This window comes from Xiphophorus maculatus, chromosome 12, assembly GCF_002775205.1.
Source record: "Xiphophorus maculatus strain JP 163 A chromosome 12, X_maculatus-5.0-male, whole genome shotgun sequence".
NCBI classification, from domain to species: Eukaryota; Metazoa; Chordata; class Actinopteri; order Cyprinodontiformes; family Poeciliidae; genus Xiphophorus; species Xiphophorus maculatus.
In genome coordinates this window covers 26,788,745-26,811,896 of record NC_036454.1, presented here as the reverse complement: position 1 = coordinate 26,811,896, position 23,152 = coordinate 26,788,745, and the positions used below count along the sequence as shown (strand labels likewise).

The following is a 23,152-nucleotide window of genomic DNA, read 5'->3' as shown; positions in this document are numbered from 1 at the left end:
TTCCATCATGTAGCCGCTAAGTTGCAGTAAGTTAAAGAATGTGGAAGTAGTCATTTTTCTTCCACCCACTTTATGTGACACAGCAGTACAAATGGAAACTAATCAGCTCCTGCTATGACGCTGATGCTCTTAGGTGCTAAGGAATCTCCCAGACTCCTTGCCATTGTTGTCTAACATCTCATCTGTTTGAAACTCTCTCTTCCTGTTTGTCTTGTGGGACCATTTTTCTTTTTCTCCAGAAAGCGTCTGGCTTCACCATGTGGGCAGCAAAAAGTTTGAGCTGAGCTTGAATGCGTCACATTCGAAGCAGGGGCTGAAACTCTCTCTCTCTGTTCATAGTGATGTAAAACTTGCTTCACTCTGACCCATCTAAACAACGTTTACTTATGCGCCGTTGTTTGAACTGTTGATCAATAAGCTCTATGGTTGTTTAGAAGTGACTCTGAAAGACTTTCCCAACTTGTGTAAATCTGCAATTTTCCTTTTGAGTTCCTTTGACTTCCTCGGTGTTCTCTGTATTTGTCAAATGTCAAAAAAATAAAAATAAAAAATGTTTATGCAGTAGAAAAAAAAAAAAGAGAAAGAGACCAGAGATCTTCTAGAAGCATCAGCCTCAAGTTTTAAAAGATTTAGGCAAATGAATAAATCCGTTTGGGCTTATGTGTGTCAAATTCATCCTGTGTGAATTTGGAAAAAGACCCAAAATAAATTCAAACACAGGGTTACGATTCGTGCAGTTTTACTCTACAAGAATTGCACCATAGGAAAAATGATCAATCGGGAAGCAGGGAATTGATGAAATGAAATGATCTATCTATCTATCTATCTATCTATCTATCTATCTATCTATCTATCTATCTATCTATCTATCTATCTATCTATCTATCTATCTATCTATCTATCTATCTATCTATCTATCTATCTATCTATCTATCTATCTATCTATCTATCTATCTATCTATCTATCTATCTATCTATCTATCTATCTATCTATCTATCTGTCAAAATTAATAATAAATGAGACCAAATCATTTAAGCCATATTACTTTGCTCCAAATGTAGCCCAGCTACTGAATATATTTGATAAACTTCAGGTTGTTTCCTATGAACAGAATTTGTTCCAGTCAGCGCCTGGAGTGGTAATTGATTTAATTAGGCTTAAAGGGCACACAAAGTACACAAAAGCTTTTAAAAAGTTAAAGTTAATGCTCTTTAAAGCCGCTTTAATGAGAATCAGAGCAAAGTGCCAAAGTCTCAGCTGTACGAAGCATAAAGTAATTCCAGCTTCCGCTGCACACTGCCAGTCAGCTGGCTGAAGGAAGGCTACTATGTCTCTGTCATTATCTTAGATCATGTCATTTTTTTCAGTTTTGAATCGTTGCGTCAACTCTGTGACTTAACACCAAGCACGTCCTCCCTTTAGGAAACATTGCGCGGCTTCGTTTTATCTCCGCACAAACAGAACACCTTCCGTTTCTTTTCACTCCCAACTTTTCCCATCACACTGTAAGCGAATACGCCCGCCACGCTAAAAAGTAAACTTTCCGCTCATTGCTATCGACACGTACTTCAAATAAACTGCTTTTAGTCGATCCGAAGCTCAGCTGATAAAACCGCCTTGAGGTAAAAGCGGAGGAGAGTTTTCAAACACCATTAAATATGCTCTCCTTGCTGATATGCAGGATGCTGGAGATTCTGTGGTGATAATAAAGACCCATTAGCCTTACTTGTCTTTGGGGTCTTCCTCCCCACCCCCCCGTAATATAGTAAGCATATAAGGTGCAATAAGTAAGACAAAATAAAAAGTATTTTATAACTTCTTCTTTGTTCCAGAACATTTTCCAACATTACTGCAAAACATCACGTCTATATCGAAGCTAATTACGCTGTAAACCTCAAATTAAAGCTGATGTCTGGAGGTCAACGAAGCCTTGACTTTTACTGATTTTCCCCTCAGCGACGCGGCGCTCCTGCAGCGATCCCCCTCCTCGGCCGGCTCTTCAACAATCTGCAAGCTAATGATCAGTGATCAGAGACCCAAACAGCACTTCATCACATGTGCTCTGTAAATAAGCACTTGTAACCTCGAGTGAAATTCAATATTGTCTTTGCTGGAGCTCGGAGGAACAACATCATATTTTCCGCCTGTGCCAGATTAAGCTATTAGCTGGCCGCAACATGTGCCATTAGCACATCATAATGAGAATAATGAAATCACGAAAACATCAGCCGGGCTGAGGAAGAGATGCCAAGAATGCTCACTCTGAAAACAAAGGAATTGTCACATTCCATTTAACAGGCAACGCAAGACTACAAGCCATTATTAAAAAGATACCCTGTTGCCTCTTTTGCTGTTAAGTTTTGTATTTATTTGTATTTATTTTTTTTATGGTTCCCACCTCCTCACTAGAACCGACACCACATTCCCCGAGAGAAACATCTGTCAAAAGTCTGAATCATACACACTGCCGAATATGTTTTTGGAGGAGATCTCACCCCACGCACACAGCAGCCAGAGAGGTGCTTAACTAAAGATAGGTCTGCAGTCTGATTATGTGCATTTGTGCAAATGAATCCCACTGGAGCCTTTTAACGCAGTGTGAAATCGCTGCATTTTCCGAAGAGTGCTCAAACATAGACAGCACGGGTTAGGGGCGACGCATGCTTTCCATACCCAGCAGCGTTTGGAAACTAATACGGTGTGGTCTTAAAGTATTCGGTTTGTAGAATAAGTCGGTGCCGTTTTGCTTATCCACTGAGCGGTGGACGCAATTTGCTGTGAATGACAACGAACTGGATTTAAACCATTAGAAGATGACCAAGAATTGTCCGTATAAGTGACAAATTATTTTTCACATTTTGTAGTGCCACAAACCACAAAGTTGAATCTTTCTGCTGGGGTTTTATGTAACAGGCTCTAATGAGGATTCTCCGAGGCACCCAGGAGACTAGCAGCAGACACCAGGCTTTGTTTGAGGGGCTGTTAAATTGAATTCGTGTTGAACAATCAGGCCAAGCCGAGCTATCTGTTCTAGTTTCAGCTGCTCCATACCACGCATGACGGAAACTATTTCTACATTTATGTGCCGCAACCAATACGGATGCAGAGCCATCGATTATCATCCTCAGTATTCCAAAGACTTAAGAGTTTTCTAAGGGTTTCTAGATTCCTTTGGTTGTATATAAAGTAGTAAAAACCGGATAGGGACAGAAGAGGGGAATGACGGATGGAGCCCGGTTAAAACCGTCATCTAAAATGGAAAGTGGATAAAACCAATGAAAACCTTCCTAGAGACTCTTAGTCTGAGTATCTTCTTCTTTTAATGGCGGTTAGCAAGCTATATTTTGTAGCTTTGCCGCCACATACGTGAATGGAGTGTGAAACAAGATGCTAAATATGTACTAAAAAGGTTTACAAACTACACAAAACAAATGAAAAACTAAATGAAAATAATAAAAATGCTACATTCTCTCCATTAATTTTGTCTTCTTAAGGCACCTCTACAAAAACAAAAAGATTCAGAACTAGAAACTCGCAGGTCTTGTACGTCCAGCTGAGATTTGTTGTCCGGTAAATTGTGCACTATTTCCCCTCTTTCAACTGCATACTTGGGGGGGGAAACAACAAAACATTTTTATCTTCTTCACGTCAGAAGCTTCTTAGGATCTCTTGTCATAACGTTACAGTTTCTAATCTAAAATCAGCATCTGGAGTCAGTCTTTGCAGAAGAAACTAAATGGTAACATTTATTGCAAGATTTAACTACTCTGGAAGTAATAAAAGAATGTTTGGATTTAATTGAATATAGATTTGTGCAAACAAGCATAGCCAATCAGAAGGTTAAGCAAAGTTAGTCAGAAAACCACCGTTCATTGATTTCTACAGACAAACATACAACACAGTCAAAAGAAATGCGTAATGTTGATCTTAAGCCACAAAAGAGTAAACTATTTTTGATGCCTCTCTGATGGACTTGTGGTCTTTGGACTAGAGTTCAACCTGCTGCCCTAATCTAACTAAATGAAAATGTATGGGGGGTTTTTGTATCATTTTTTTGTGTGTGTTTATTCTCCATAAAAAAGCTTTTTGGAAGAAGCCTTGACCTTTGCACACTCATATTCCAATTCATATTCCAATGGTGAAACAAGGAGCCAATTGCAGAATTCCTGCAACAAACACGGGGAAGTTGTAAGTTGATGGAAAGGTAAATGGAGCTAAATACAAGGCAATCCTTGAAAAGTGGACTTGAGAAAATAGCACTAAGGTCCTAAATATACATCCAAGAGCTACTAGAAGGGTTTGGACCAGAGCAATCAAAGTTCAGATCTACATCCCAATGCACAGCATATGTATAGCTCTTCTTTTTTTCACATTCGTCATTTTCTTTCTCCTTCATCCCTATTCACTACTTTGTTTTCACCCATCTGCAAAAGATCTACATAAAGCAGAATAAAAATGTGAAAGATTTTAACTGAACACTTTTCGAAGGCTGTGTGTACCGCTGGGGAGCTAAAGCCTCGCTGAGCTGCTTGCAGCGGGGCTGCGGCCGTAGCGCTATCCCCGAAATCTCGTTGTAAATTGGGCTGCCACTCAGTGGTCTGATAGAGACTGAGGGCATAAAAAGTCTTCATATGGTTGTTAAGCTGATGGCTCTGAGCGCAGCAAAACAACTGAAGGTGACCTGGACGCACGTGCCAGCATTTTATCAGACCCGCTCCGTTATGTACTCTGGCGAGAGGAAAGCGTCGGAACTTGTAAAACCGAGCTAAGATGTCATTTACGGCGGAGGCGGCGGCGTTTTACGGGTTGGACGCAGGGCTTGATGTAAAAAGCGTGTCACTGAATCCTAGCCCTGGAGATCCACTGTCCTGCATGTTTGAGTTGTGTTTCTGCTTCAGGAAAACTGAATGAATCACATCCTCAGCAGGCCGTCAAGTTCAGCAGAAGTCTGTTAATGACCCTCCATTAGCAAGCTACACTTGCTGAAACACGCAGGACTGCGGTTCCCGTGGAGCAAGACTCAGAAACACACACTTAGCCTACAAAACAAAGCAAAAAGCAAACAGGATTACCAAGCTGAGTGTAAGGGTCGGAGACGTTCCTACAGATACGACCACTTATGATCTTACGTCTGGCTTAGAGACACAGCTGGTTCCATTGGCCCACAGAAAAAGCTACTGAAGGCTTAAGCTTAAATCTGAAATGAGAAAAACAAAAGTCTAAGAGAGCTTTATTCAAAAGACAAACCAGCATTGCATATGAACAGACAAACGCTTATCATAACCACAGCGACAAAGACTGGCCCGGGTCTGTAGGTTCACTTGCACCAGGATCATTCAGCCAATCAAAAACTGACTTTTGAGCATTATGACAACTGTGTCATGTTGTTCATCCGATGAGTTTAAGGGAGTTGAAATTAGCCAGACCAGAAGAGTTTTGTCCTGTATGACACTTTAACGGATAAGGTGGCAAAGGTGAAAATCCAACATAAATTTACAAAATGGCTTCCAGAATATTTTTGTACACATAGTGTATCACTTTTCACTGACGATTTTAATAGTTCAAACACCAATAACAACCTTACTATGCATTAACTCACAGAGCGGATCAAAGTTTAAAGTTCAAAGGTCAACTCCCGCAAAAATATTAAAATTCATTCTTTAAACATGAGAATTCTCTGTGCATTTTCATGCATCTGGGTTAGCAGGGAGTTGACCAGAGCTCATTTCACACAGAGCCATCAGGTGACCAGTCTTCTTCTGTGCAGCCGTGGATCACCGACAGCCAGTCTCGCAATAACGGCGATTTTCAATCCCTCTAAACAAGAAGACAAGCAATCAAACTGGGAATTAATAGCAGGGGTTAGAGCTTTTTCAGGTCCAAGAACAAAGATGCCCCATTTGTCAGTCTGGGCGCTTATTATGTTCATCACTCACTTCGTGTTACTGAATGGCACCTTTTAATAAACGTGTCAGCATTTCATCAATGAACGCTGTCCCATACAACATGACCAAAGTGAAGTTAAGAAGAAAAAAAAAACCTAAAAACGTCCCTTTCTAACAAGCTCTTCCACTTAAATGGTGAGCATTAATTTGGCAACAAATATTGCAACCTGTCAAAACTCCCCGCGCTTGATGGCAGCCTCCCTTCTGTGAATTTACGCACAGCTGAAGTGCAAGCTGTCATTTTGGCAGGCGAAGACAGCGTGGTTTGATCATCCATCATCTTTCTTATTCCTGACACTTTAAAACCAGGGCTCATTTCCCAGTGCCTCCAAATTAGACAAATGTTTGGTAAATAAAAAAAGAGCCCCCGCGGTGTTTTCAGGGTCTGTCCAAGGCGACGCGGTGAAGATTTTCCTATTTAATAAGACCTGCCGGAGGGACAGATTGCAGCATTCTGCACGCAAATCGAAAGGGAAAGTGGAAACTTTAAGAACATGCCTCATCCTGGCTTGAACTCATCTGAACATGGAGAGAGAAAACACACACACACACACGCTTTTCGCACAATTCCAGCCTGAAAATCGGTCGAGTTTAAATCTAATTATTTTAGACAGGATTTGTGCAGCTAGGTGCATGCAGCAGCGGCATGACTTCCTCCTCACATCATCTGTGTTCACACGGCCCACTTTAATTATCTGTGAGTAGGAACTCCTCACCTTATTAATGCCTGCACATTTTGTCCGGGCACAAAGCTTTCGCCTGCGGCTCCGGTGCTGGGATTTTCACCTTTTTACATTTTCTGAAGTTACTTCACAGGAAGTGGTTTGTGGGGTTGACAGAAACCACCGAGGCCACCCTATGAGCAGCCTCTATATGAGCACAGAAGTGGCGAGAATATATGTTTTTTTGTTTCCCCCTCCCCTGTCCTCCTTCAAATAACGTGCTCTAGGAAGACCTCGCAAAAGAAGAGTTCAAAGTGTTCATCAAAATTCCCACCCCGAGAGTTTCAGTCTGCGGCGTCGAAACCGACCTGCTGAGCTGTGCTGGAGGAAATCTATAGAAACAAATTAACTCCACGTCTGTTGGTCTGGGCATGTGCACAAGATAACGGGCTCCAATTACAAAGCTCTCTCTCCTAATTGAAAATGCAGCTAATAGCTTAAGTGCTTTCTATCTTGGAAAGCTAAAAAGATGTGCGCGCGAGTGCGTGTGCGAGTGTGTGTGTGTCTATGCTGAGGGGGCACGTTGGATTCCAGCGTTTACTGAACGCCCTCCTAAGTGTGGCTTTTGGCCCCGGAGCCGCTCTTTTCAATGCAGCGTCTCTCCCACTTTCATCTTTCTGCAGACTGTGTTTACCCGTCGTTGCAATCAGAAAAGGCTTTCTCGCATGTCAAAAGAGACTACAGAGAATACGGCGACTCTCAGGACTCTGAAGGGGAAGAAGTAGTTAAAGGCATGCCGGGTTGCAAAAATTAATCCAACACTTTTTGGTGGACATAAAATGTTTTTTTTTTTTTGTAAACTCTGGAGGTGTAGTCCGCCTTATTTTGCGGAGTTGGATTATGCCAACTGTTATGAAACAAAGCTAATAAATACAACAACTGAATAAATGCTTATTTAAATGGATTTCAGACATGACAGTGTGAGGTATGGCCGTAGTGTTGCACTCATCATGGGGAAGAATGCCATGGAAATTTGGAGTTTATAATGAATCACTTCACCTGTTCTTTTTTTCATGGTATACTGATTATTCAATTGCATGGATTTTTAAAAACGACATTTCAAAAATGTCCCCACAGGGTGAAATTTAAACAAATAAACCTAAATAAATGCACATTATTTTCCATTTAATGTCCTTTACCACGTTGCTCCTCCACCCAAATGCCTTTTGTGCACGCCAACAGGATCCATTTCTTCTCTTTTTGCAATGTTGGTGTCTTAGTCCTAGTTCAAACGTTTTCAGTAGGGCTGAGGATATTAACTTCATTTCAGCCAGTTTTATTAATTCCAAAATCAGTTTTGATGTGTTTTGGATCGTCGTCTTGTTAGAATACCCAAATCTGACCATCTGGCCCAAACTGACAACAATATTTGACAAGAAATTAGTTTAAATGTTCAGGAACTGAGCTATGATTGGCTCAAGTCAGTCTTAAAGGGGCAGTATTATGTAAAATCAACTTTTTTGAGCTCTACATCATGTTATGACGTTATTCCCTCATCAAAAATGTAACTAGTGTTAGGTCTGTCGCAATAATCAATAAATCAATGAATCGTATGATAAATTAAAACAAACTCAATAATTTCTATTAGCATGATGTATTGTTTCTCTTTTTTTCTCTCTTTCTAAGAATAACTGGATGATAAAATTATTCATTTTGGTGTTTTGGTCTCAAAACACCTTTTTGAAGGACAATTTTTTTTTTACAAAGACTTCAAAATTCCTTTTATTTGTTGTCTTGTTTAATTATTTCGTATATTTAAAATGTTCCAGTTTTTAGAAGGTGCCCATGCATTATTATTATGCCATTATACTATTATATTACTTAAAAATGGTTTCAAAACAACAATATTATTGTTTATCGCAATAACGTCTGGAGCAATTTATCGTCCAGCAGAATTTATCAAGACAGGCCTACCGAGAGTGTTGCTGTGATTTTTACGTGAATGTTTGAGAAATTCTTTAATCTCCCATGGCAACCATTCAAGGCTAATAGAGGAGCGATGTTGCGATGACTTCCTGATGGCAGAATGTCTGAAAGAACAAGAGTTTCTTAAAGAGACAGACTCCCAATTTCAAGGCGCTATATGACAAAGGTAACATAGTTACTTGATTGGCTCTATTTGTCTGGAAAACACATAATACTTTCCCTTTAAGATGGAATCTGCTGGCACAACACTGTTACTGTCCAGAGAATAGTGAGGTTTACATTTCTCAGTTAAAATCCAAGATGGATAAAGGTATAATTACACTCTGAGAAAGTTTTAAGGGGACAGTTTTATAATCAAATGCTAGTTGGGAAGCATGTATGTACTTGATCATATGCATACATTTTTAATTGTGCGCTGGATAGAGAAAATCCCCCTGAAACTCAAACATGTGCGTCGTATTCTTTTCGAGGCTTTGCAGTTGCGTAATCCTTCCACTGTGTAAAACCAAAAGAACAAGTTCCCATTAAACATTAACGCTCATGATGAATGTATGTAAATTTCTAATCGCAGCGCAAAATGTTCCAACTTCACTTCAATATGAATAAGAAGAAAAAAAATTAAATGGTTTGAAATTTCTGAGTTCTCCTTTTCGAATCTTGGAGATTGGCATGAAGCGGGAAAAAAAAAAAAATCCCATTACAGTTTTTAACAGCACAAGCCGCTCCCCTGAGCTGCAGAGGGCACGGAATAACAAAGCTGAGGGACGACTCGGCTCCTTACCTCTGATGGGCTATTAGTTATTCTAGCTAGCAAAAGCCCCATTAGGTCTGCCGTTTAATGCTCCCACGCCACATTCTCACATGAAAGCCGCTAGATTGATAAGGTGAGCATCTCACCTCAAGCTTTCCTCTTGCTTGAGAAACGTTCTGCCACAGACAATCTGACAAGAGCTGATTTACCTGAGCGCGCTTCTTGTAGAACCTAACAGGAAACAAGCAAACGTGTTTTTTTTTTCTTTTCTTTTCTTTTTTGTGTGTGTGTAACGACGTCTCTCTGGTGACTTTAGTTGAAAACGCAAGATCCAAAGCAAGAAACCTCTGAATATTCTACAGTTATTTATAGGCTGCATGTAGAATATAGGGGATGAGCTGTGTGGCAAGGAGGGAGATTAAAGTCTGTCTTTTGAGCTGCACAGACAGATACAGTTGAAAAAAGAAGCGGCTTTTTATACTCGGCAGCATGTCTGTTTTGTAAAACAGAAGGGTCCAGTGACATTACGGCTTTCCCTCCACAACATGTCCTGTTAATCAGACTGAACCAGAGAGCACGAGGCAAGAAACAGGAGACAGATCCGGAACATTGGGGTTACAAGGCCATAAAAGTGTCCAATTAAGCATTAGCAAATTGATGCTTTTCTTTTCTTTTTTTTTACAAAGAATGAGAACTCAATGTTCAAAAATGACCAGGGGCTTCACATCCACTTGAGACCAGACATATACACACAATGTACAGAAAGACACAGCCTTTTTTCTCTCTGTCTGATATTAAATCAGACTAAACCTTTCCTGTATCAAGTCAGGATTACCAAAACCATATCTGTTCACAACATACCAGAGAGGACTTATTCCGTTATTCCTTTTCTTCAATTTCAAAGGCTGGATAAGATCGACATTTTAGTTTCAGATTCTCTCTTGAAGTGTTATTTTATTCTTTTGTTGTAGTTTCTCGGATGTATCACAGAAAAAAAAAGGTTGTTTTGATTTGCTCTGAAACACCAATTGTTTTGCACTTTTTAAGAAAACATGCATACAAATTTGCTTTGTTTCTTCTGTAGTTTCTGGTTAGCATGTTGAAATATTATTTAGGCATTTTGTAGACATCTATACACTTTGTCACAAATGTGTGTAGCAAAAGAGTTCATAGAACAAATCACAAAAACACCTAAAGGTCAGAAGTTTGATTATATATCAAATATAAATAACCAAAAGTATTGGTATTGGTATTGGTATCAGCGATACTGGCCCTGTATTTACTTGGAATCTGATCGATACCAAAATATGCAGGATCGCACCCCTCTAGCTTGAGCCAGGATCTTCACAAGATCTTTTGCTTTGTTCTTGCATAAATGCATACATTTTGTATTAAAATATATTTATTTCTTGCCAGACAGAACCCATATCCTTCCTGAAGAGATGGCTAGACAATCCCTGGTGCTTACACTTGTTAATAATTGCTTGAACAGATGAATGTATTACCTTCAGGCATCTGGAAATTGTACTCTAAGATGAACCAGACTGCCAGAATGCCATGACATCATCATCTGAGGTTTCCCAGACTGTCATAAATTCATAGTAAGTTTAACATATGCAATATGCTGGCTTTAAAGGAAGTATTTAAGAAACTTTCTCTAGCTAGTTTTGGCTTTTAGCAAACAGAAGTAGCTTTTGTAATTCCTAACTGACTTAAATTAAATCAGACTAAACTAAAATAGTTTGAGGGAAAAGAAGAGGCATCAGTCCTGTGTGTGTCTCGTGTTTATGAACTTAAACAACAGCAGCATAATGCAGTTTCCCACTGCAGCAGCACGCCATAGCCCAGCAGAAACCGAGCCCAAATGCATAATTTATCTTTTATTTGGCTACAGGCCGTTATGGTGTTCTCCAGCGCGCAACGACTGTTTGAACTTTGTAAATGGAACCAATGAGGAAAATGCTAAACACACAATCGCTGGAGGCAGAGAGAAGGGGGTGAAATATGTGATCATCATCAGGTAGGTTTGCAAAGACTTTATACGACAGAAAACAAATATCAAAACTCACACAGCTCGCGTGCATTTGTTACCACACCTCTTGTAGCAAACACACGGGATAGGAGAGAAACACCTGCACAGTGACTCGAGTTAATACACTGTTTTTATTCCAAAAGGCTGGCCGCTAATGCGCAGATTAAACAAACAGGGAGTCTTTCGTGTAAGTAATGAAAAATAGACCTGCTTTATGTACAATGCATTGCAGTTCACTCCAAAATAAGACTCATATTTGAGCATTTATCATTACATGATTGTGGCCGAACAGCAGGTTGGTCATATGGAACTGAGACAATCAGCATATTGGAAATCAAGTCACTGTGCACTGACCTTTGTTTCCTCATCCCAAAGCAGACAAGAGCAGAGAAGAAAACAGCTTGTTTTTTATATATATATCCAACAGAGAGTTAAGAAAATTTACCTCGCATGCCTCGCACTGGAAATGGATTTTTGGAGGGCAACGGTCATACCTCGCATTCCCTGGAGCCTGAGATGGTGTACGTGTAAGGTCCCGTCCCATTAACCAGCATATCCATAGTCTCTGAATGGGAGGGCTTGTAGTCCACATAGTACTCTTGCAGGGGGGAATTAAAGGAGCGCTCAGTCTGTCGTGCCTGTTTCTGGCGCTTTTTGACCGCCGAGCGCTGCTGGAGCTGTTTGAGACTGCTGGGATAGTGCTTCCATGACACATAGATAACCAGCAGAATTATAGCCACAGATAAGAAAAGTGCCACGCTGCCGGCTATGATCTTGTGGAAGGACACATAGTCGGTGTCGGGCAATGGCGCAGGGGTGGGGGCCTCGGAAGGAGTTGGCGAGGCCGTTGTATTCCAGGTCAGCTTTTTATCCGCCACCAGCTGCGTAGGAAGAGGCGGGAAATCAGGCTGGAAAGGGGAAGTGAAAGGCAAAGTCGTCGAGGGGATTGGGGTCGGGGTTGCTGTACAGATGTTATAAGTCTCCACCACATCTGTCACTTTCTCTCCTTGGGCCTCCTTAGGGCTAGTACAAATCATAGTAGTCTCTTTGTTGCCCTTGAAGGCTTTGAGCCAGGACACCAGCGGGCATATGTTGGGGTTACAGTGCCACAAATTCCCGGCCAGACTGATGGTGGTTAGGGAAATCCAAGTCTCCGCAGTCCGCTGGGAGACGTTGCTGAGTTTGTTGGAGTCCAGATTCAGAGTCTGAAGGTTGGGCAGGCACTGAAACGTGCTGGCGTCCAGCACTTCCAGCTCGTTTCCTGAAAGGTCCAGCTTTTGCAAAGAGGTCCACATCCACGGCAGGCCCTGGGTTAGCAGCCTGATACGGTTCCACTGGAGGTAGAGGGCCCTCAGGTTAGTCAGGCGGGGGAAGTGAGCAAAGTTTATCTTTGAAAACTGGTTGTGCTCCAAGTGAAGCTCGACCAGCTTTAAGAGTCCCGCAAAAGCGTTGCGCGTCAGGCTCCTGAGCCTGTTGTAGCCGATATCAAGAAACTCCAGGTTGCGACAGTCGAGGAAAACCCGCATGGGGATCGTCTTTAAGGAGTTCGACCTCAAGTGCAAACTGAGCAGCTTCCGCAAACCCAAGAACTGATTGGGTTTCAGAACCTGCAGCTTGTTGTAGGACAAGTCGAGGTTTCGTAGATTTGGAACGTCATGGAACGTATTGTTCTTCAGCTGCGTCACCTTGTTGGAGCTGAGGATCAGCTCCTTGAGCCTCCGGATCCCGTGGAACGCCTGGCCATCCACCGCAGTGATGTAATTGTGGTCGAGGTAGAGCCACACCAGTTGACTGAGACCTGCGAATTGCCGGGCTCTGAGGTTCACCAGGCTGTTGTAACGGAGGGAGAGGCCCTGCGTGCTCACAGACACGTTGTTCGGTACGTCGCGGAAGGCGTTGGATTCACAGTATACTATTTTCCCATCGCATCTGCAGCTGGAGGGGCAGCGGCGCTCCCGGGTGCCGCTCGGCGCTGCAAGTAGCCAGGCGGGTATCGCCACCGTGAACATAAGCCATCTGAAAAGCACAGAAAGACCTAGAGACAGAGAAAATGACAAGTATAAAACAAAAGTAGGGTTCAGATTCAGGCAGACATATTCAGAAGCAACAAATGCTCTGGAATAGTGGTGCTGAAAGTTTGTGTAATCAGTAGCATCTCAGTAAATACTAAGGTTTTTCCAACTAACATTACACTAAAGGATCCTTTAAAGGGACAGTATTATGTATTTTCCAGGCACATAGTGCCCTTTTATAGCACAATCAAGTAACTATGTTAAGTTCAGTTGTTGTAAAAAAAGAAATAGTGTATATATCAAATATGACTGAAAATAAATTTTATTTTGTAATTTAACATCTTTAAATTGGGCCTCTGTCTCTTTAAAAACTCCACCTTCAGGAAGCCATCGCAACATGGCTCCTCTATTAACTATTTAACAATGTTTATACCAGTGTTGTAATCAGAAATAGCTCAGTAGACGCACAGCTCCAACAGGAGTTTACTAATTGCTGCTGCTAGTCTGAAGGAACAGAGTGGTGCAGCCATGTCGGAGGGCTGCTCTGCTCTCTGAGGCACAGATGAGGAGCTGCATCATGAAGGTGGAGCTGGGTTCAGCCTGGCATTTTGCACAGCTGAAATGTTGCCATGGAAGATTAAAGGATTTCTCAAACATGCATGAGAGAATCAAGGCAACTCTCTTGGTGTGTTTTTGATGAGGGAATAACATTACAACATGGTGAAAAGCTCAAAAATGTCGATTTTACATAATAATGATCCAATAAAACAAAAACCACAGGGCTTGGACTTTTCCAGTGGATTGTTTGTTTCATTAACAACAAGATGTTCTTGTCCATTGGAACAGTGTGTTTGAAAGAAGCATTGGCGGTTCCATTGTCCTTTATTAATTATTATTTATTTATTTGTAAAAGCCCTTATGAGATAATTTTCCAAATACGGATTAGTTAACATAAGGTTTGACTGGTTTAATACGAAAGAAACTGTCAAAGTTGCTAACTAATGACATTTCACTACATTTTCGATCCCTGGCAGCCATATTGGACACAAAATGCAACCTCAGTCTTTCTCAGTTAGATTTCTGACTTCAGGGCGGTTCCTGTTGTGGTTCTGACCAGGGAATCAATCTTGTGGGTATAAATAGAAAGCACCATTACCATACCTCACATGTTTGTTGCCATGCCGCTGAAACAAGTTGGATTTAATGTTATTCCCGGATCCATCACATGATGTGAGAGGTAAAAGAAGTAGCCACAAGTGCTTGTTCAGCCTTGGTTTTCTCTTGTCTGCTTCAGTTTAAACTCAACTTTAAGTTCATAAATATTTTCAACAATGCTTCTCTTCCTTAGTTTCTGTTTGAAACAAAACTTTTTTCTTTTTGCTTTAGCAACTTATTCTTCTTGTTTGTTATTTTTAAAGCTCTACAACACATTGTATTTTCTCTGAAAATAGTTATCAGACTGTATTTAGAGTACCGCTAAACGCAATAAAAGTACCACCAGTTGTTCTTGGATCAAGTGGAGATTTTTTTGTCTTTAACAAGGGCATTCTGGCTCTTCACTCAGGATGCCATTGTGTTGGAGGGCGGCACAAGAGCTTGATAAGAAGAAAAAAAAAAACTAAAGGTTTTTGTAATTTTTGCCTTAAACATTTTCTGTTTATTTGCAAGTCAAGCCTGCCTGTGTTGTGTTCAATGTAAGCACTGTGGGAAAATATGGCAGAGGCCCACTAACAACACTGAAGTGAGTATCTGATCCAAAACCCCAATTTAGCAACAATTTAAAGGAGTAGTTCACAGTTTGTAAGGACTTTGAACTGCATTTGATTCACTCAAGTTCAAAAATCAAAAATGCTTAGCTTAGATAAACTCGTATGTATTGTTCTACTGAAAGGAGGATACGTAACACAGTTTAGACTTTATGAAACCATCATATACTGGGGGGGGGGGGGGGGCAAAACAGGGCATTTGTAGGGTAACTAGGCCCCTGTTAAATTTAGCCAAGCATGAAAACCATGATTCACAGACCAATCAACCCTTTTCAGAATGATTCTACATTGATTACAGGTTCGTTAAATCAAACTTTGTTATCTGTGAAGCACAAAATGGGGATGGGGAGGGGGGGCAGGAGCATAGGAGGATCTCTCCCCAAGGCACCATTAACGCACAGTTTGGGATCCTTAATGGCTCCAGAATATGCATCACGGTGTTCTTCACTAATTTTCACACTCAAAGGTGATTCGATAACCACATTCATCAGGTATAATCTGACAGTTTGCCCCCCTCCCCCCACCCCCCCAAAGAGAAAAGCCTCCTTGAAATTTCCCCAGCCTGCAGTCATCATTCAGACACCGCGTGATGTTAAGGGCACCGCCACTGACACCTTTAATTAAAACTGTACTCAGACACACAGAGAGCAAGGCTCGGGAAGAGTGAACATACCCATACTTGTACGACGTCCTCCTTTCCTCATGTTCAGGGATGTCTTCCGGATGCGTTCCGGCTCCACATGTTAGACGCACTCGGCGCTTTGCCCAAACAGTTTGCACATGCAAGCACGGGAAATGCACGCACTTTGTGCCGAAGTCAAACCAGCCCCCCCACTCCCGCTGCGCTCACAGCCGCGCACCTGTCGGAGAGGTCCGCGGCTCCCTCAGGGTGCACATCCACCTCTCTGTCCGTGTAGTTTACCGCACCACATCAGCTCGGTCCCGCATTTTTTTTTCCTTTTTTCCTTCCGCCTGCCGCCTCAACCAAGGGTGGGAAGGAAAGCGCTCAAGCTCGTAGAGCCATGATGATGATGAAGATGATGGTGATGGCACTCTCCAGCGCACGCTGTGGGAGGCTGGAGGACGCTCTCCAATCACAGAGTCACCAATTGTTGATTCTAAGTTGCGGGAAAGACAGTCGGGGAGAGAGCGGAGCAGTTTGGAGAGGAACTGAACTGCGCCGTCCGAAGACGACAAGTTGCGGTATCCTGCTCCAGGCGTGGGGGAGGCGGCGAGGAAGGGGGAGGCGGAGGGGATGGAGAGAGAGAGGAAGGTGCAGGCGGCTTTGTGGATTAGACGCGTTGGCCGTGACACCGAGAATAAATCAGTTATATAGCAACAGGAATGATGTTCCTGCGTGTGGAAGAGGAGGACGGAGGCTGCTGGTTGGCTGGCGCTCCGTTTTCAGGACTTGAGATGCCCTCTCCTGGCCACTGAGTGACACTCCGCAGCCCACACCGAACTGGTCCCCATTGTTCCCATGAGCACAGCCTGCATATTAATTAAAGCCGGGGAATGGGAACACTGTTTGCTCTGCATTTAGATCGTCGGGAAGCTTCGCCTGAGAACAGACGTCTCCAGAAAGATCTCAAATCACAACCTTATTTATATATATATAACAAGATATACATATTTTATTTGGACTGATTTTTAAAAGAATATATTTCAAATAATAATCAAATTGTAAAATACAAATGAAATAAATCAGAACACATTTTCAATTTTTTTTAATGTTAACACAATAGTTTTACTATAAATAATTTGTAACCTCGTTTTAATTAAGTAATCAAAAGAATTAGTTACGCCCTAGTTATTCTGTTTTTACACTGACAGACCTGCAGTATTTGTCAGTTTAGGTTTTTTTTAGTATTGAGTATTGAGCACCGCAAGCAAACAACACTAAACAGAATAAGAGCATATATTTAATATGTATAAATTCAGAAGTATTTTTCCTCAATATGCATTTACAGCCTTATAACTCAGATCGATGATCGATACAATTAATAACGCCACAGTTAAGAAACCTTGCTAGCAAGCAAGTTGGGTTTAGTTGTTAAAGTTGTGGCTACACAAGCACAAACCTAATATGTTACTGAAATTGGAATAACGTTTTAAAATCTATATTAAAAAGGTTTAGTGTAAACCTTTTTTAATGCCAACAGCAGCTAAGATGTGCTGTTAACCAGTAACAGCTGCCTCAGGGTTGACGAGTTCAGCCTGTTAGCAAGTGTTAGCTTAGCATTAGCACCGTCAGGAAACAGTTAAATCTGGTGGGGAAAAAACTTTATTTTTGCTTTAACCCCAGAAATTTACCAACCACACGTCTCATATTCCCAACTTTTACTAAGTTCATAAGTTTGTTGATAATGCCACCCTTCCAGATGAGCCTTACTGTTTTCTGCTTGACACCACGATTGAGAACAACCTAACATCTTCAGGTAAATTACATTATATTGATTTGTTCCCCAAATAAAGCGGCTAGGGTCAGAACTTAAGCACACTGTGTACAACTTGCTTTATAAATTTGAGGGAAAGAGGGAAAGTTATTCAGAAAATTAAACTCAATATGAATGTGGAATAATATGAAAAATCCCACTTAATGCTGTTCTTCTTTAATTACTGGCCAGGTGAGTTTATGATGGAGAGGTGAGGTTGTTAAGACCGATTATGCGTAATGGAAATTTCAAATATGCCTTCATCTGTACACTGTGTTGGTAGACAAGTCAGAAACTCACATGTAATAATATATTTGATCCGGTCTGTGTGGAGTAATCTGCAGCATGCATTTTCAGGGAACCAAAAAACAGAAACTGGTGCACAAGTTTGAATCGATAATGTAATGCTCACTTGGTGAAAATGATTGACACAAGCTCAAATGCGTTCATCTCCAATAATGTTTACGTTGTTATTTATTTGAAAGAAAGACAACAACAACAGAGTTTTATTGTCCTTAGCTTTTGGCATAGTTCATTTGACAACTTTTCTCATCAGAAATGATAGAATTAATTTACATTGTTTGCTTGTATGTCTCTGCCTCAACAAACCTGAATAAAATAATTAAGTCATTGGCAGGACTCTGCAGTACTTGATTGTATATTGAGGAAGAAATTAAAGTCTTTGAGTCAGGTGTGTTGGACCAAGGACTCATTTAAGGGTTGTAGGACACTATTAGCGACCGAAGCTCAAGAGCTCTGTTTAAGATCAAGTCCATAAAAGTTGAACCAGAGATGAGATCAGGGCCATTCCAGATTGTTTATATTAGCCCATTTTCCCTGTTGTTACGTTTGTTAGGGTATTACTGTTATCCTGTTGTGTTTCGCTTTCAACATTCTAGCTATTGATTTGATGTCAAGCTTAAAAATTTGGAGGTATCCCTCACTTTTTATTACTGTACCCACTTTGTGTTGTACACCATCACCACTGCTACCACAATCGACCCTCAACACGATGCTACCATCGCTGTGCTTGGCAAATGGGGTGTTTTGGGCTTGAAAGCCTCTTCTCGACTTCTCCAAACTATCATTCTCGTCACTCTAGTGACTAGTCAAATGGGTCAATCTTTGCCTCCTCTGACAATACATCTTACTTTTCTTTGCCACTTTTTGAGTAGCCGAAGGATAGTGGCAGAGGTACCTCAGCTTCCATTTTAAGGTAGACTTGAGCCTCTGAGATTCCTAGCTTGTTTAGAAAAACCTAGTTAGCTTTATTTTTACGGAGGTGGCGGTTTGGATAAGATGGTTGAGAATTGGTCACATCTGAGTGCTCCAACAAGAAAATGATGCTAAACGCATGAAAAGTGTTTTCGGGAAGGATAAAGCAGGTAATCCATAAAGAGAGCTAAAAGCTTTAAACAGCTGTGTTTGCATTGATCGTGATTATGCTTAGGATTTAGGCAAAATGTGACAATGTTTTTTTTTCACACTTTAATGTCTGTGGGCTGATCTTGTAGATGAATGGCCAGCCTTTTGCCGCTTCATGTCAGTGTTTAGTTCGTTTCGTTGTACACCGAGGGTGAGATGTATCACACATAAACAAAGAGTTCCTCTAAAGGCTTCATAATGGGAGCCTGGGACGGGGTTAAAGTCATCATTTCTAATATGTCCCTTACCCCTTTGTACTTAATGAGTAGCATTAATTACCAGTAATGAACATTAATGAACATTTGAGCTCAAATCACAGATAGCGTGTCGCAGAGACATTGCAGGAAACCAGACCAAAAGCGGATGCATCCATCACTTCAGCTCCAATCTCTGATTTAATTTCCATTGTTAGATCAATCAACTAACTGAGACTGAAGGGCAGGTCAGGAATCTACACACAAACACACACACACACACACAAATTGCTTTTGCACACGCTTATTCACAAACACACAAAAATCCACATCAAGGTGACTGTGAGCATGTCAGCGACATTAACTCAGCTCCGAATCTAACATCCTGCAGCACTCTAATCTGTTCCATCAAAAGGTCTGGTGACGCTCGCAATTGATTAGTCATGCATGTTTTCGTAAACTGAAATGTGACACGGTGGCAGAGTGGGAGGGTGAAATGAAACTGCTGCACATGCCACTGCCACTAGCACAAAGCTAAATCTACGGGAATGACTTTATCTGGAGATCTTTGGCATCTGTGGGGTGAACTTGTTTAGAGCGAATCCTTGTCATCCACTCATCTCCCAATGAACAGAATAAAAGTCCATGGGTTCAGGATAACGTTAGTATCACGGTTAGTAAATACTTGGTTTTCAAAAAAGACAGAAACAGTTTCCTTCGACATCTCATCATTTTGACTCTGCAGGTCTGCAGGTTATGTCTATTGGTCGGTGTCCCCATCACCCGATAATTAATACAAGGTTGTATGAAAAAAGAAAAGGATGCAAATTGACTCTCGTGCAGGAAAAAGGTTTCCCGTCCCCCTCTATCCCTGCTTCGTCCTTGCACCGTCACGAGGCCGGTGCCACTAAGTGAGAGATGAGGTAGACCTTGAACAGATCACTAGTCCATCACAGGGTAACACAAAATAGAAATCACGCTCAGGCACACACTCACACCTAAGGGCAATCTAGCCCAATTAACGTAACGCTCGTGCTTTTGGATGGCAGGAGGAAACGAGAATGCTTGGAGAGAAGCCAAGCATACACAGGAAAAACAACACAGAGAGATTCCTGGCTGGGATTCAAACCCAGGACCTTCTTGGTGTGAGACAGCAGTGCTAACGACTCCTCAGTTGTGCAGCTATAGTAAGCGTCTGACTTGTTGTGGATCACTTTCTATTTATGTTGTTGAACAAATCTGCTGTGACCCATTTTTCATGTTTCGTTTAGCTTTTCTGGTTATCAGGCATTCACAAGCCACACAGGATTGAGTCTGTCACGTTCTTTTCACACTACGCTATTTTTTAATTTATTTTATATAGCAGTCCTGGCTTGAATTGACTTAATTCACCCAGTTCATTCTTGAAATCCTATTTCTTGCGACGTAAATAAATACTTGTGTTTCAGATTTTGGAAATAACAAGCAACTTCTCGAGTGTCGTCAGGAGCAAGCCAGCCCCGGGACGGAGCTCAGCAGAGACTCTGATGACACGTTCACCTTTCTCCGCAAATAAAACTAAACGGCTTATTATCAAACTTTAATTATGGTGGGTGACTGACTGAGGAAGGGGTCTGCTTTTTCCATGACTAATGAATCACATGAAAACAGATTTTACAGATTAATACATTGTAAAAAGATCATTTGCGCGAGGAGAAAACTAAGGCAACTTTGAACTAATGCTGACCTCAACTTCTAAATCTGCAGCTTTAATGAGCTTCTGAACATTTGCCCCCTGCAGGCAGGCATCTCCCAAAACATCTGGCATTAATTCACCCTCGATGCTTCCTCTGTGAGGCAATTTGTACACCTTGTTTTGTTGTTTGATGCATCCTGTTGATTTAACGTGGATCATTACTCTCACTGGTTCTTCGAAATGTGTCTTTACGATGCATTTTGGAAGACGGCTCCTTGGCTGGTCCTGGTCCAAAAGAAAAAAAAAAGTAACTAGCCTTTAAATTTAATAATTGCTTGTGCTACCCGTGGCATCGACAACTGCAATCAAGCATTTGGGATATTTCCCATTGCACAAATTTCTAAACGTTACATTTTCGCCTCGTGGGTCCACAGAATATTTTCCCAAATCGTGGGAATGGTCAAGATGCTTTTATGTGGAAATGTAGGATTATCTTTTTAATCTCTTTTGGTCAGCAGTGGGTTTGATCTTGGCACCGTCGTCTCATGGATGCCATGTTTGCCCATTCTCCTTCTTCTTGCAGCTGATTGATAAACACTGACCTGAACTGAGGCGAGTGAGGGTGTGCTGTTCCTCAATCGCCTCTTTTGTGACCTCCTGTACGAGTCCCTGATGGGGTAATCATGGTACGACCGTCACTTCTGGGAATGTTCATCAGTGTTTTCTCCGTCTGTGGATAATGGCTCTCATTGCGGTTTACTGAAGCCTCAAAGCTTCAGAGGTGACTTTGTAACAAATATATTTTTAGATCTACTTGCCTGCTTCATGGTGTCCTACTTAAGGCACTTTTTTGATTATTTGGACCTGACTGTTACCAGCTGTGTCTAATTCAGGATTAAAAGTTGGTTTGGAAAACCGTTGCCTCGTGTTAAACGTAATCATGAGGTAATAATCTTCTGACCTTCGCCGTTTCTGCTTCAAAAAAGTCCAACACGCAGTTAATGAAACATACTCCAAATGAAAACACACAAACGCCTTTTAGTCTCACTCTGTCGTTAACTTGGACCAAATTTCCTCTTGTTTTGGGTCAGTTAGAATTACCAAAATTATTTCTTTAACTTCCTGCATGATGTCTGCAGACGTTGCTTCAATATTTCCCCGTTATGTATTTTCCTTGTGATTGCACCTATTTTATTAAGTGCAAATGTGTGAGTTAACCCATCAGCAGCTTTTAAAGCCATGATATCATCATCATCATCTGGACTTTCCCTCAATGTTCAAAGAGATATTGCTCATTCTGTATGTAAACTTCTGATTTTGAAGATGTTCATAAATCTCCCACATATTCCCCCTCTCTCTTATTTTTTGTGGCAGTTAGCAAATAGAGAGAGCTTTGGTAATTTACGCAAGACAAACTTGGTGTGATTTAACTTCAGACGGTTAGAAAAATAGTTTAACATGATTTTTTAAATTTTGTTTTGTTCTTTACGGTGTATGCAAACTTCTCGTTTCAACTGTAACTAAAACATTAAACAAACATTAAAGTGCAGCAAAAAGCCATAAACAGAAGAAAGAGAGATTTTGTTTTTTCACAGATGTGGTTAAAAACAATGTCAAAACACAATTTAGAGACTTTTCTCTAAAAGAAATACTAATTGTTAATTGTCTTCACCGTCCTTCAGAAGAAGGCGAAGCTTCACCGGGTTCCATCTTTTCATTTCGTGTTCATGCATAAGCAAACGCGTGTCGGTTAGGAGAGCCGTGACAAAGTGTTGGAGATACATTATCGTGTTGATGCCAATATGTTTCTGGGTTTACATCAAACAGCTACAACGTAATATTTTCCATCAGAAAGGTTTTTCTTTGGCAGCTGCTTATTTCCTCTTTCATTTGCAGTTGTGTGTGTGGGGGGGGGGTGTGCGTTTTTTTTTTATTTCGAGATAGATAATGAATTGCAAATTGAAAATGTCTGGATACACAAGGTGTGGGTAAACTTTTCTCTACTAGAATTACGTCTTGTACGCCAGCAGGGAGAGATTTAAACCAGCTGAAAGCAGCATCCTCGTGGTTGGGGAACGTAGCGATGCATCTTGTCGTTCCTGTAGTGGTAGGAAAATAACGCGTGGGAGCTTCTCTCCGTTTATAATTTCACCGTGAGCTGACCCTCACCTGCGCAGCATGCCAGCTTCTAATTCTGCAAAAATAGGCACATTTACTAATCCGGCATCAGCCTGTCACCCTGGATGCAGGTATTTGACCTGTTTAAAA

At 41.3% G+C, this 23,152-nt stretch overlaps 1 protein-coding gene across 2 annotated transcripts in view; it reads right to left on the bottom strand.

The window, feature by feature from the left end:
- lrrtm4 (leucine rich repeat transmembrane neuronal 4) overlaps positions 1-16,663 on the bottom strand; it is a 79,533-nt gene extending 62,870 nt beyond the window's left edge. The window contains exons 1-2 of one of the 2 annotated variants that reach the window (XM_023343000.1): positions 15,829-16,663; positions 11,872-13,412 (exon numbers count right to left, since the gene is read on the bottom strand). In XM_023343000.1, the coding sequence (XP_023198768.1) occupies positions 11,872-13,412; positions 15,829-15,859 (1,572 nt within the window). In that variant the 5' untranslated portion in view covers positions 15,860-16,663. Of the gene's footprint in view, positions 1-11,822; positions 13,413-15,828 lie in introns of both variants that reach the window. The other variant, XM_023343001.1, reaches the window with a different exon arrangement.
- Between the last annotated feature and the right edge of the window lie 6,489 nt (positions 16,664-23,152).